The sequence below is a fragment of the Aedes albopictus genome, chromosome 3, assembly GCF_035046485.1.
Source record: "Aedes albopictus strain Foshan chromosome 3, AalbF5, whole genome shotgun sequence".
Lineage (NCBI taxonomy): Eukaryota > Metazoa > Arthropoda > Insecta > Diptera > Culicidae > Aedes > Aedes albopictus.
In genome coordinates, this window is record NC_085138.1 from 256,412,219 (window position 1) to 256,426,447 (window position 14,229).

The 14,229-nt window shown below is 41.9% G+C and overlaps 1 protein-coding gene across 15 annotated transcripts in view; it reads left to right on the top strand.

The window, feature by feature from the left end:
* The first annotated feature begins 289 nt into the window (after positions 1-289).
* The window catches only part of LOC109422342 (MAP/microtubule affinity-regulating kinase 3), a 117,326-nt gene continuing 103,386 nt past the window's right edge, over positions 290-14,229 (top strand). For 8 of the 15 annotated variants that reach the window (XM_062860339.1, XM_062860341.1, XM_062860340.1 and 5 more), the window contains exons 1-4: positions 290-540; positions 11,124-11,344; positions 11,421-11,702; positions 11,775-11,968. In XM_062860339.1, the coding sequence (XP_062716323.1) occupies positions 340-540; positions 11,124-11,344; positions 11,421-11,702; positions 11,775-11,968 (898 nt within the window). In that variant the 5' untranslated portion in view covers positions 290-339. The remainder of the gene's footprint in view (positions 541-11,123; positions 11,345-11,420; positions 11,703-11,774; positions 11,969-14,229) is intronic. The other 7 variants (XM_029852346.2, XM_062860344.1, XM_062860352.1 and 4 more) reach the window with 3 other exon arrangements.

A 14,229-nucleotide genomic window follows, 5' to 3' on the forward strand; every position in this document is an offset into this window, starting at 1 on the left:
GTACACGTAATGTTTCTTCCTCGAAAAAGTAAAATACGACCGACTCGGTCATGTTTTGGTTTCGAAGGAACTGCTCTGTAGTGGCGAATCTTGAGTCGTGACACACATGGTGACGCAATGGCCACCACCAAACAGAGGGTAATCACCTCACGATGCGGCGACGTACGCCAGCAGTAGCAGCAGCAGCTATAGCGTCGCTGTTTATTTATTTACTGCAGTAATAATCCTTACCGGAATGGAATTCACACGTCACGAAAAGAAAAACGAAAATCAGCAACAACATATGACTAATCGTGCGCTCGCGTTTTTCTTCTTTTCCCCAAACAGGGTTCACCAAATATGCAGATGCGCGGAACCGGTGCCCGGTGGCGACCGGCCGAGGAACACATCGGCAAGTACAAACTGCTGAAAACCATCGGCAAGGGCAACTTTGCCAAGGTGAAACTGGCCAAGCACGTGCCGACGTCCAAGGAGGTGGCCATCAAAATCATCGACAAAACGCAGCTGAATGCGTCCTCGCTGCAGAAGCTGTACCGGGAGGTAAGGTTCAGCTTGATTGCAATACATGCCACTTCAAACTTTATAAATCTGTTGGTTGAAAGGATAATCCATTGAGAAACTTGTGTAATTGTATCCCAGTTTATACGGAATTCTGTCTGCGTCTGTTTGTGATACGCTCTACGATCATATAACTTCACTTAGAAACAAAAAGTCAGTTAAACCACATTCCAGAAATAGAATATTAGCTTTTTAGATTGCTTCCAAATAAATTGGCGAAATTGCTGTTTATAGGACAGTATTTATGAAGTTCATATTTATGAGGTCTGCGGAAAGGTTGTTCAAAAGATCAAGTCAATTTACTTCAAAATTAACTCACTAGGTGGTGTAAAAAATACTGTAAAGATTGTGAATGTGATTCAAATTTGTATCACTGATTAGTATTTTGACCATGATTAACCGTTATGTGTCCGGCAAACTTTTTGCTTTTTTCTACACCGTGCTTTTTAGATGGGTGCTGGTACCCGGGTACCCTGTCGGCCACATAACGGTTAAAAATTTGAAGTTGGTGTCAAAATTCATTGGAGGCTGCAACTCCAAGTTTAGGAAGTTAGGTTCTAGGGATTAATGCCGGGATTCCTATCATAGCTTCTCCGGAGTTTGCTGTATGGATTTCTCCCGGACCTCCATCCAATGTTCTTCCTGGGATTCCTCCAGAAATTTACCCCGGGACTCCTACAGAGAATCCTTTCAGGTTTCATCCTAGGATTGATTCCCGGATTCCTTCCATGAGTTCTTCAGGGTGTCTTCGGGGATTCCTTCATGTATTCTACCGAAACTTCTCCGAAGTTCTTTCAGAGTATCCTTTCCATGTTTTTTTCAGGGATTTCTTTGGGATTACTTCAGAAATTCTTCCGGGATTCTCTCTGAGATTCCTTTAGTGATACTCATCGAGATTCCTTTCTTCAAGGACTCCTCCTGGGATTCCTTTGCGAAACTCTCCCTGGATTCCTTTGCGGAACTCTCCCTGGATTTTTTGAGGAATTTCTCTAAGGATTCCTTTTGGATTTTTTTTCTTGGAATCATTTGAGAAATTTCTCCCGGAATTACTACAGAAATTCCCCTGGAAATCACTGCTGGGATTTCTGTTTTTCGTGGAGTCCTTCCGATATATTTCTAAGCATTCAACATTTTTTCAGAGATCCCCCCCCCCTCTATTTGTTACATGGAATCCGAGAGGGTTTTACGGGGATTTCCAAGGTTTTCTGGTAGTTTCAGAGTATTTTAGACGGATATTAGAGACGATACAGAGGCATTTTCAGGATTTTCGGAGGGTTTCAGGTGCGTTACATGTGGTCCGAGTGAGCTGTGGGGGGATTTCGAAGGCATTTCACGTTTCAGAGGCGTTTTTGGGGGTCTCAAATACGTTACAGGGGATAGATGGGATTTCAGGATGTTCTAGGCGATTTTCAGTAAGTTTCGTCATGAAACGCCACTACATGTTCACCTGAAACATCCTGAAGCCACTGAATCCCCTTGAAATTCCCTCAAACGTTCCTAAAACCATCCTGAAACGTCCTGTAAATAAAAGCCCTCCTGAAACATTCCAAAACCCCCTGAAGCCTCTTAAAACCCCCAGAAACGCATCTGAAACCTCTCTGAAACGTCTTGTAAGCCCCTTGAAACGCTCAGATACGCATTGAAACGCCCCTTAAAGCTCACCTGAAACTCTCTGGAACCCCGTGAAACGCCTTTGAAAACTGAAACGTCATGTAACCCCGTAAGGCCCTGAAACACATTGAAATGCCCCTAAAAGCCCCCCTGAAACATCCTGGAACCCCCAAAAGCCCTTGAATCCTCCTAAAGCGCCTCTGAATCCTTTCTGAAACGCGCAATAATCCCTTGGAATACTCTTGAAATGTCTCCCTGTAACCCCGTGGCACCACTTTAAACTTCTCGGAAATCTCCTTGAAACATTCATTAACCTCGTTAAATGCATCCTAGAACCCCCTGAAATCCTCTCAAACGTCACTGAAACCTCCTTGGAACGCCCCGTAACCCTTCCACAAACACCATCCCTGGAACGCCTCTAAAAGCCCCCCTGAATTATCCTGAAATCAGGTGGTACAATCTTTTTTCTTCTCGAATATCACCAAAATATGCTACCAAAAGTAACTACAGAACCAAAAGTAACTAGCGACAATCATTACACTCTAACATTTCTTACTATTCTCAAATTATTGTAAGGACGTGGCCGACTCCTAGATCTGAAAAGAGGTTCTGAACTATACTGCCAAGGGGCTGTTCATTAACCACGTATACCAAATTTTGGTCATATCAGACCCCCCCCCCCCCTCGTACAAAAACTTTAAAATTTGTATGGAGCGTAAACTATGGACGTCTATGTGTCAAATATTAATTCTAAATCTTTGTGATTTTTTTCGGACGAAAAGGAGGCGACCCTCGAAATAACAGTCATGTGCTGAAATGAGCGAATCCATAGTGCTCTCTCATCTGCAGTGGATTTCTAGATATAAATTCCAAGGGTATCCTAGCACTTCCTCGAGTATAGGTCAGCTACAGGCGTTACTAGTGATCTATCCTTGTTTTACGAATAAAATTTGTTTTCACAAAGATTCAAACATGTACAGGACGAACTCCATTATTCGGAGTCTTCCCATTTGGCATTTTGTTGAACCAACTTTGTTGAACTCAGTCAAAATTACAGCTTTGTACATCATTCCGTTTGTTAGATTTTTATTTAGCGATTCTCAATATACAATTCCGGATAATCTAGTCCAAGTCGTGCGTTTTATCAATATGTCCCTAAAGCTTCCCTGAAGTCCCCTTTATCTCTCCTGTAACACACTAAAACCCCTTGATACCCACATGAAGTCCCTCTTCAGACCCCCGGAAACGGCCTAAAACGGCTTAACATCCCTGTGAAACTCACCAGAAACTTTAATGATTATCCCTAGAACCTCTTCAAACTACAGGAAATTCCACTGAAACCTTTCGAAACGCTTTGAGGCCTTCAGAAACCCTTCTGAGACCCTGTAGATTTCCCTTGAACTCTACTGAAGCCTTACGAAACCTCCTAAAACCAATTAAAAGACATGGAACCCTAACAAAACAACATGAAACCCCCAGAACTCCCAGGTCTTCACATTTCTTGGTTCTTGAAGGTTTTTCAGCTGAAAATTATCGAAATACCTTGAAACGCGCTAGAAAACCCCCTGAAATCCACACAGACTTCTCTTAAACAGTACAGAGGCCCTCCGAAATCCCAGGAAATCCATTGAAACGCTTAGAAACCCCACAAAAATTCCCCCGAGACCCCCGAATACTTGCCTTAAATTCTATTGCAGCCATTTCAAGCCGCCTGAAATCAGCTGACACGAAAAATTTGTTGAAGCCTCCGTAATCTTCCCTCAAACTCTACTGAAAACATCCCCACTGAAATCTCTGAAATCCCACCGAGTGATTCGTATTGTTTTAAACTCGCTTTGTAGGATTTGTGGCCGTGCCAGCCATTTAGGCGTATTCTAAACCACGAAGTAGGTAGTATAGATTAGATTCCTACTCCAGTTTGTGAACAATTTTCGTCGAACGAAAAATTCTTCATTATACCATTGGGTGTCGTATCATACGACTCGTATGTGTTGTCCGTTGTCTAGTTTAAGTTATTGTGTTGTCTTTTTTTAACTCTACTGAAGCCTTACGCCTTACTAATATCGCCTGAAATCCACGATATGCTTGAGACGTATTCAGGGAGAGGGTGGGTTTCTGGTGCGTTTGAAGGCATAGAATTCGAAGACTTTCCTTTAACTCTAATGAAGCTCTCTGAAACCCCTAAGAGAGGCTTTGATACACCTCAGAAACCCCCCTGAAACCACCGTAGACTTTTATCAGGTTCTATTCTACTGAAGCTTCATAAAACCCCAAAACGTCTTGAAATGCCTTGAAATCCCCCTGAAACTTCCTGAAATACTTGTTAACTCCTTTTAAACTTTATGCTTTATGCTGAAATCCATTGGAATGGCTTGAAATGATGATGCATGAAATCCCATGAAGCAAATCTTCTGAAACGCATCAGAAAGAAGTTTTCTGATGCGTTTCAAGGCGTAGAACTTCGTAGACGTTACCTAAACTCTTCTGAAGCTCTCTGATACCCCTCGGAATCCCTGAAACCACCTTAGACTTTCATCAAGCTCTACTGAAATCGCAGAAATCACCGAAACATCTTGCAATACTTTGAAACCCTTTGAAGCTTCCGCAGACTTCCCTTAAACTCCCTCAAACAGTAGATAAGACATTCAAAATACGTATGTAGAACGTGAGACGAGACATTGTCCTGAAACCCCCAGAGGGGCCTTAAAATCCCATAGAATCCTTCCTTTAGCTCTCGCTGACTTCTCTTAAATTCTACTGAAGGCTCCTGTTAAGCCCTTTGAAATCCTTTGATTCACCCTGCAATCCTCTGAAACACCTTGAAATGTTTTGACACCCCCTTGTGGATCTCGTAGATTTCTCTTGAACACCGTAAAATCCCCAGAAATTCTTTGCAATTCTCCTGAAGACTCTGAAACACCCTGAAAGGTCTTGAAACTTTTCTGAAATTCTGCTTAAAAACGTCTAAAGCCTCTAGACCCGGTAAACGTCATTTACATGGTGGTGCAAATTAGTTTTAGAGTGCTACCTTGAATTTAGAGTGTATCGAGCGAATATCACGTCAAGCAATCCTTTGCCTCTATTGAAATCGTGACATCACTGTCGATTGACTTCACGAACTAACAGTTCGTTTAGCTACAACTGCCTGCTCGCCTCTACGAAACGCCTTTAAAATCTTCTGAAATTCCTCTCCTGAAACCCCCGGATCTCTTCGAAAGCTCCGGAAACAACTTAAAATCTTTCTGGAGCAACCCTAAACTTCTTTTTACTCATCTGAAACTTCGCATTGCAACACCTTGAGTTTTCTTAAGAACTTTAACATCCTTAACCCATTTACATCCAGCTTTTTGTTAAGACTTCGGATGCCTCGAACGCCTAGTGATCTATTTATAGATCAGTAACTTTTGCGATAGCCGTGGAAAATGGGCCATGTTGGAAGACTTAGGGGCGATTTCTTCACCCTGGCTTAAGCGTTAAACCAGGTTTAACTATATGGGTAAGCCAGGCTTACCCATACAGTTAAACCTGGCTTAATGCATAAGCTAGGGTGAAGAAATCGCCCCTTAGGGCCGATTTCTTCACCTCGGCTTAACCGGTAAGCCAGGCTTACCCATATAGTTAAGCCTGGCTTAACGCTTAAGCAAAGGTGAAGAAATCGCCCCTTAGTGTCTTCAGCAAAGTTGTTAAGGAGGTCAGTGACTCTCCGATAGTACAGTCGGGCCTCCTATCAGACGCTGCCACCCACTTTACGCCCATCACTTTTTCAGGCTGCCTTCTAACCAATGTAGTTTATTTTTTGTATGTGATGAGGCTTAAATAAGGACTAACTGCTCAAAAAAATTAGCTGGATTGGATGCGAGACAGCTGAGAAATTGCGGTGGGCGTAAAGTGGGTGGCATCGTTTAATAGGAGACTCCACTATACGCTACGGATCATAAATCATTTCTCAAGTAACATTTTAAGTTTTGTTCGGCTTTATAAGCGGTTCTAACATGTGAAATGAACCCAACAAACATTATTGCTGTACAATGGATGAATAAACCGCTCTTAAGCTCAATTTTTAAAATTTTAGCTGGATAAGCTGTTATTCAGCTTTCATTGTTACTTGGGAAGTTTTAAATGATCAATTTAATAAAACTTGCAATAAAACTGATTTATACATCAAAACCTCTTGATAACCTCTTTAAGTGCATCATCCGGCTAAGTGGACCACTCTCGGAGAGGTTTTGCAACCGTATTAAAATAAAGGTGAATATTATCATCTTGGAATGAATCAAATCAATTTGATAATTTAGTAAAACTATCTCGAAATTCAAGAAAATTTAGCTTAGAGAGTTTATTTATGTGAGCATGCTATATAAATGACGGCAAACTATCAAGTTGTTGCTAATTTGAGCAAAATAAACTATTTTTATTTCACGTATCTGATTCTTCAATATGACATGAGCTTCGTCTCATGCGCTGATTAAATTAGAAAATTTCACGACAAAAACTTTCTAAACGAACGAGAATTGAAACCTTAACCTTTGCATTGAGAGTCCCTAGTCGTATCGTAGACCAACCAGACACTTGGATTGTGTATACGGGAAAAAGTTGTTGAGGTTCTTCGTTACCAAGAAGTTGTTTTTCACCTTAGATACCAACAGCTCACGCAGCGCATGAGACGAGCTCCCCGGGAGCTATGCGCCTAGCTCGCACCCACCAGATTTTCGTGAACCTCCTAGCAGCGCAGCACACTGCGATTTTGAAGAGCTGTGAGATAAGGACTGTATCGGAAATTAACTATAAACATTCAAAATGCTCTATCTCGAAGCACGGTTGGTCTTTTTATTCCGGTTCTTCTATGAAATCTTCACAATATAGTTCAGTTTAGAACAGCTTGAAGAAATTTGGAAAATGTTTAATATTATTGAAAATATGGTTCTATGAATACACCACACAAAATAACAATCTGTACAAACTGCATTTTTTTCAAATTTTTTTAAAGTTTCAATCATTTGTAGCGAAAATAATTTGTACGGGGAAAAATCTGGAAAATAATGATTATTACTAGCAGTTATGTACACATAACATATCGCTCAATACCGACTTTTAAAATTCTTATTTTGGATAGGAAAACCCCCAACATTTAGAAAATGGTCTATTCCAAAAAACACCTTCTTTTTGGTCGAACTTTGACGCTCTGTTTTAAATATCTTCAGAGGTTATAAAATTCCGTTCTCTGGTAAAACTACCTCTTCAATAGATTTAAATACATACCAAATCAAAAAAAATGCAAATTTTCAACTTAATGTATTTTTTATTTGCGTAATCGTTCTTTGAAGACGCATAAAAAAAGAGTTCCTCGAAAAATGACCTTTTTTCATTTTTAAGAATTGCCCTAAACTGCGGAAGGAATTTTTTATTGATAAAAATAATTTTCCTATATCATGAGCATTCTGGAAAAGAATGTATTTGCGCAAAAACAAAAGAAAAAATTGAATGTTTTCCCACAGTTTTCGCAATTTCAAATTTTTAGGGGGTGTCTAAAATTTCAAAAACATATGTGTAATCTTTGAGATAAAAGACCAAGTGAAATGATCATTTTTTGAAAATCAGAACTGCCATCCTTCATTTAAGAGATTTATATAGTACTAGCTGTCCCGGCAAACTTTGTCTTGCCAAGCTGTGCTGGTTTGACAACTGTAGGGCTCAAAACAGCACCGCACTCTAGATTGGTTTCATTGCAATCGGGTTGATTTTCCTCCCAGGTCATAAAAATTAGGATTTTGTAAATTTTCTTCATTTTTAGTTCATTTTTGTAACTTTTTTTTACATATAAACACAGCCACCATGAATACGAATCTAACCATGCAAGAGTCATTCTGATCGGTTCAGCCGTTCGTAAGTTTTGTTGCCTCAAAGGGACTTCAAACTCATTTTTATATATATAGATCTCCAAAAATAAAGTTATGTTTATTTCGAACAGATTATTTTTCAGGCAATTGTGAACGTTTATACATAGTTAATTTCCGATACAGTCCTTAATTTGGTGGGAGGCTCGCTGTCACATTTATGTACACATGAGCAATGGGAAACTCTGAATAAAACAAAAGCAAGTTTACTTTTATGATGACCGCAATAAACCTAACAGTGTCATAGTTTCTGCTGTTCCACCAACAGATATCGTTACTAATCGAACGGATCGCCATCTGTTGAGAGTTTGAACAGTTTTATTGTGGTAATAATGAATGCCAAAAGGTTTACATATTGGAGAGTTTTGTTTACTCTTAAAATTATACTTTATGAATATCTTCAAGTATACTATAAAACATTTCACCAATGGTTTTCATAAAAGTAATCATAAAACTGTGAGTTTTAATCATTGCTGTAATAAAACCGTAATAAAAATCAAACAAAACCAATCAACAATAAAATTGTTACTTGGGTTAACTTTTGTTAGATGTTGCTTAATAACAGAAATCCAGAACATAAGTAAGCTAGTTGATTCTAGGTTTATCCGGAAGGTGGTGCTAGTCAGTCTGAGAATTTCGAAACCGCTGAATCTCGAAAATTAGAACACTTATATGAATTTCCTTTTTGACAAAGTTCTTCGAAGCATCAAGAGCTATTCGACAATAAGCTAACTGCTTCTAGGTTTATCCGGTAGGTGGCGGAGTGTGTGCATTTCTAAACTACTGCGAGTCAGACAAATTCAAAACTACTGTATCTCGAGAATAAGACCACATAGAAGAATTTTATCTCCAGCAAAATTGATCAGGACTTCAAAAGCTATCCGGTAATTAACTACTCCTTCTTCCTCTTCTTTATGGATCTACGTCAGCACTGGGGCTTGGCCTGCCTCGCTTCAACTTAGTGCTCTTTTGAGCACTTTCACAGTTATTAATTGAAGGTATTTCTTTGCCTGCCATTGCATGGATTTGTATATTGAAAGGCAAATGCAATGATATACTATGTCCAGGGAGTCGAGAAAATTTTCCCGACCGGAACGGGAATCGAACCCGCCGTCTCCGGATTGGCGATCCGTAGCCTTAACTACTGCGTTAACTGGAGACCCCCCCTAATGAACTAGTTGATTTTGAATATATCCGCTAGGTGGCGCTAATGAGTCTTAGAAAATCTAAGCTTATGTATCTCGACAATCGGACTACATGGAAGAATTTCGTTTTCTGTAAAGTTGATAAGAACATGAAGAGCTATTCGTTGATAAGTTATTTGATACCATGTGTATCCGTCGAGTGGCGCTAAAAGGTCTTAGAAATTGTACAAGGAATGCCGTCTTCGGCACAGTGGAGTAATGGCACAAATTTCCCAAATAGAGGAGAACATGTCTCTGGAACCGTCCTACTGATACCTACTGATGAACTTCGGTATCTCGAGAATTAGATCACAAGGAAGAATTTTATCTCTGGCAAAGTTAACTTCAAGGTGATGAACTTATTCATTTAGAATTTTTCAGCTTAATTAGCCGGCATATCAAGGGCCATTCAATAATTTGAGATAATTGAGCTTGTTCAATCTTTTTTTTTTTAATTTCTTATTAAAGACGTCGAAAAGCTTTGAAAAACGAATATTTCCGTTTACAGAGATTGCTGTTATGTTATTCCGTTCAAAAGATATTGATGATTTTCTCTAAAAAATGCACTTTTCATCTGATCTGAATATGAGATATATTTCTCCAAACCAAGTTATGGCTCTGGAACCATGTAAGAGTATCTTCAAACAATTACCATGTATTGGTGAGCTCGTTTCATACTAGTTTTGCTTTATTCTCGTACATATTCATTAAAGTCACTATTGAGCATTTCCAGCTCAACGCGTAGACGCGACCTTTTTCAAGTCAAATGGAATTTTACTCATGTACTTGCTTCTTTTGTTTTACAATATACTTCACCTAACTTTTGAAAAGGGCGTCCAAGAAAAAACGTATTTGAAATAATTGTAACTTTGATTGAAACGTTCAAACGTGTTCAAAGACGTTTGAGGATATTTTAAGGACTTTTAAAGAAAAACACACTGAGAGTAATATTCATCGCGAATTTCAATTTTGCAAAATCTTCAAATTCCAAAAACTTGAAAGGATCATTACCTAACTCGATTTTCTTTTTACTTGCTTCTGAGTAACTTGGCAAATCTGCTTCCTACAGAAAAAAATAAATAAAAAAATCGATGGGTAAGGTTTTTGTTCAGCGACAATTTAAAATATATGACATCTAACATAGATTCGCGATGAATATTACTCTCAGTGTAGTTGGTTATGTGTTGCTGCAAACAATTTCTATGTGTATTTTTAATATGTATGTTTCAACAGCTTATTCCTAAAATGTTCATTTCTTTTTCATTTGAATGAAATGCAAGTTATGAAAACATTGCAGTCACACTTTTATCTAGCGCAATTGGCTGCTATTCGACCTGACAGGCGCCATCACTCCTCGTAAATGAGAGTGTCACATTCACTTGATTACAGCTGACAGCTTGAACGAACCACGTTAGTTCTACTCTACTCCTACCCTGGTTCTTCTGTGCACTTGTTACGACGTCCTTGCACACGTCGCCGTTCCCTCACATCGCTCCGAGCAATAAATTACATTTCCAAGGTCACACTACCACCACTACTCCCCTTCCCGCAGCATCATCGCTGTTGTAGGCCACTAGGCACGGGCGGGTCGGCTTTCGCATACCATATTATAAGCGATGCGATGTGCTCTCATTCCCTGGAGCATTATTATGCTCAAGAAGCGAATCATTACTAATTTCTGTCGGCGGCTTAATTAAATCCACTTTCGCTCAGACTCGCTCCGCTGATGGATTATCCTTTCGTCTGACGACAAATATATACACACACTCCACGACAAAAGGTGAAAGCATTTCCCTCTCGGAAGATATCACCCATCTCAAGGATGCTCATAGTAATTTCCTTTTTCGTTTTTCCTTATCCTCCCCCTCCTAAACAGGTGCGAATAATGAAACTGCTGGACCACCCAAACATCGTCAAGCTGTTTCAGGTGATCGAAACGGAGAAAACCCTCTACCTGGTGATGGAGTACGCGTCCGGCGGCGAGGTGTTCGACTACCTGGTCCTGCACGGGCGAATGAAGGAGAAGGAAGCCCGGGCCAAGTTCCGACAGATCGTATCCGCCGTCCAGTACTGCCACCAGAAGCGAATTATCCATAGGTGAGTGATGAGTGGAAAAAAATAATGCTAGGGAAAGAAATGATCGTTTTCCTATATTTCTTCTTCCCTCTTGCAGAGATCTAAAAGCGGAAAACCTGCTGCTCGACAGTGAGATGAACATCAAAATTGCCGACTTTGGTTTCTCGAACCAATTCACGCCCGGCTCCAAACTGGACACATTTTGCGGGTCGCCCCCCTATGCCGCCCCGGAACTGTTCCAGGGGCGGAAATACGACGGACCGGAGGTGGACGTGTGGTCCCTTGGCGTTATCCTGTATACCCTGGTGAGCGGGTCGCTTCCGTTCGACGGAGCTACGCTGCGGGAGCTGCGGGAACGAGTCCTACGGGGAAAGTACAGGTAAGGGTTAGGAATTTCAACGCTCCGAGTCGATACTCACCCGAATGTCTCGTTTTCCCCTCTCTTTCACAGAATCCCCTTCTACATGTCGACCGACTGCGAGAACCTGCTGAAAAAATTCCTGGTCCTCAACCCGGCCAAGCGGGCCAGCCTCGAGTCCATCATGAAGGACAAGTGGATGAACATGGGCTACGAGGACGACGAGCTGACACCATACGTTGAACCTAAGCCCGATCTGAAAGATCAGAAACGGATAGGTAAGACGGGTACTGTATTCCCCACTAATACTATTCACTTGCTGGCGTAAAACAACTCGTGTTTCGTGTTCGTTCGTTCGTTTGTTTTTTCTCCTCTTTTGTTCCGTTTCGTTTTTTTTTGTCTCCGGTCTCCGAAGTTTTTCTACCCCATTTTACGTGTTCTTGCTCCCACTTATCTGTTACATTTGTCACACTCGTGATTCGTCTGAAGAAATTCGATTTTTTGGTCTTCTACTCAGTCCTTTTTGTCGGGCTGTTTCCCATGATATTTTTAAGCATTTGTTTCGTAATGTGTTTTCATTTATTTTTTGTTTGTTTTGTATCTTATGTTTTATATTCCTTATGTTTATTGTTGGTATCCTCGTTTCGATTATGTTACTTCCATTTCTTAATTTCCTTAAGTTTTAGTTTCACCACTGCTCTTTCTGTATGTATAGTTTCACCTCAAAGTGTTCGAAAATGCCATACATAAGCAACCTCTAGGGGTTTCACACGAAATAATCATACCACGAGTAATAATTGTCCATAGATTTGAATCAAATTTGGGTACTTTAACAGAACCTTTCGATATTTTCCAAAAGCTTCAACGGAAGCTTCCAAAAGCTTCCTCGGATGCTTCCAAGAGCTTTCACAGAAGCTTCCATGAGCTTTCACGGATGCTTCCAAGAGCTTCCACGGAATTACACTGAAACTGTCAAGAGCTTCCCCTGAAGCTGTCAAGAGCTTCCACGGAAGCTGTCAAGAGCTTCCACGGAAACTGTCAAGAGTTTCCACTGAAGCTGTCAAGAACTTCCATTGAAGCTGTCAAGAATTTCTACTGATGCTGCCAATAGCTTCCACGAAAGCGTCCAAAAGTTTCCACAGAAGCTTCCAAGGGCTTCCCCGGAAGCTTCCAAGAGCTTCCCCGGAAGCTTCCAAGAGCTTCCCCGGAAGCTTCCAAGAGCTTCCCCGGAAGCTTCCAAGAGCTTTCACGGAAGCTTCCAAGAGCTTCCACGGAAGCTTCCAAGAACTTCCACGAGCTTCCCCGGAAGCTTCCAAGAGCTTCCCCGGAAGCTTCCAAGAGCTTCCCCGGAAGCTTCCAAGAGCTTCCCCGGAAGCTTCCAAGAGCTTCCCCGGAAGCTTCCAAGAGCTTCCCCGGAAGCTTCCAAGAGCTTCCCCGGAAGCTTCCAAGAGCTTCCCCGGAAGCTTCCAAGAGCTTCCCCGGAAGCTTCCAAGAGCTTCCCCGGAAGCTTCCAAGAGCTTCCCCGGAAGCTTCCAAGAGCTTCCCCGGAAGCTTCCAAGAGCTTCCCCGGAAGCTTCCAAGAGCTTCCCCGGAAGCTTCCAAGAGCTTCCCCGGAAGCTTCCAAGAGCTTCCCCGGAAGCTTCCAAGAGCTTCCCCGGAAGCTTCCAAGAGCTTCCCCGGAAGCTTCCAAGAGCTTCCCCGGAAGCTTCCAAGAGCTTCCCCGGAAGCTTCCAAGAGCTTCCCCGGAAGCTTCCAAGAGCTTCCCCGGAAGCTTCCAAGAGCTTCCCCGGAAGCTTCCAAGAGCTTCCCCGGAAGCTTCCAAGAGCTTCCCCGGAAGCTTCCAAGAGCTTCCCCGGAAGCTTCCAAGAGCTTCCCCGGAAGCTTCCAAGAGCTTCCCCGGAAGCTTCCAAGAGCTTCCCCGGAAGCTTCCAAGAGCTTCCCCGGAAGCTTCCAAGAGCTTCCCCGGAAGCTTCCAAGAGCTTCCCCGGAAGCTTCCAAGAGCTTCCAAAAGCTTCCACGGAAGCTTCCAAGAGCTACCACTGATACTTCCAACAGCTTCCACGGAATCTTCCAAGAGCTGTGATGGAAGCGCTCAAGAGCTTTTCCGGAAGCGCTCCAGAGCTTCCCCGGAAGCACCTAAGAGCTTCCCGGAAGCGCCCAAGAGCTTCTCCGGAAACGTCCAAAAGCTTCCACGAAAACGTTCAAGAGCTTCCCCAGAAGCGCCCAATAACTTCCCCGGAAGCTTCAAAGAGCTTCCACAGTAGCATCCAAGAGTTTCCACGGAAGTTTCCAAGAGATTCCACGGAAGCTTCCAAGAGCTTCCATGGAAGCTTCCAATAGCTTCCACTGAAGCCCTCAATAGCTTCCACTAAAGCTTCCAAGAGCTTCCATGGAAGCTGCCAAGAGCTTCCACGGAAGCTTCCAAAAAATTCCACTGAAGTTGGCAAGAGCTTCTTAGTGATGCTGCCAAGAGCTTTCACTGAAGTTGTCAAGGGCTTCCACGGAGGCTGCAAGAGCATCCACTGAAGCTGTCAAGAGCTTCCACTGA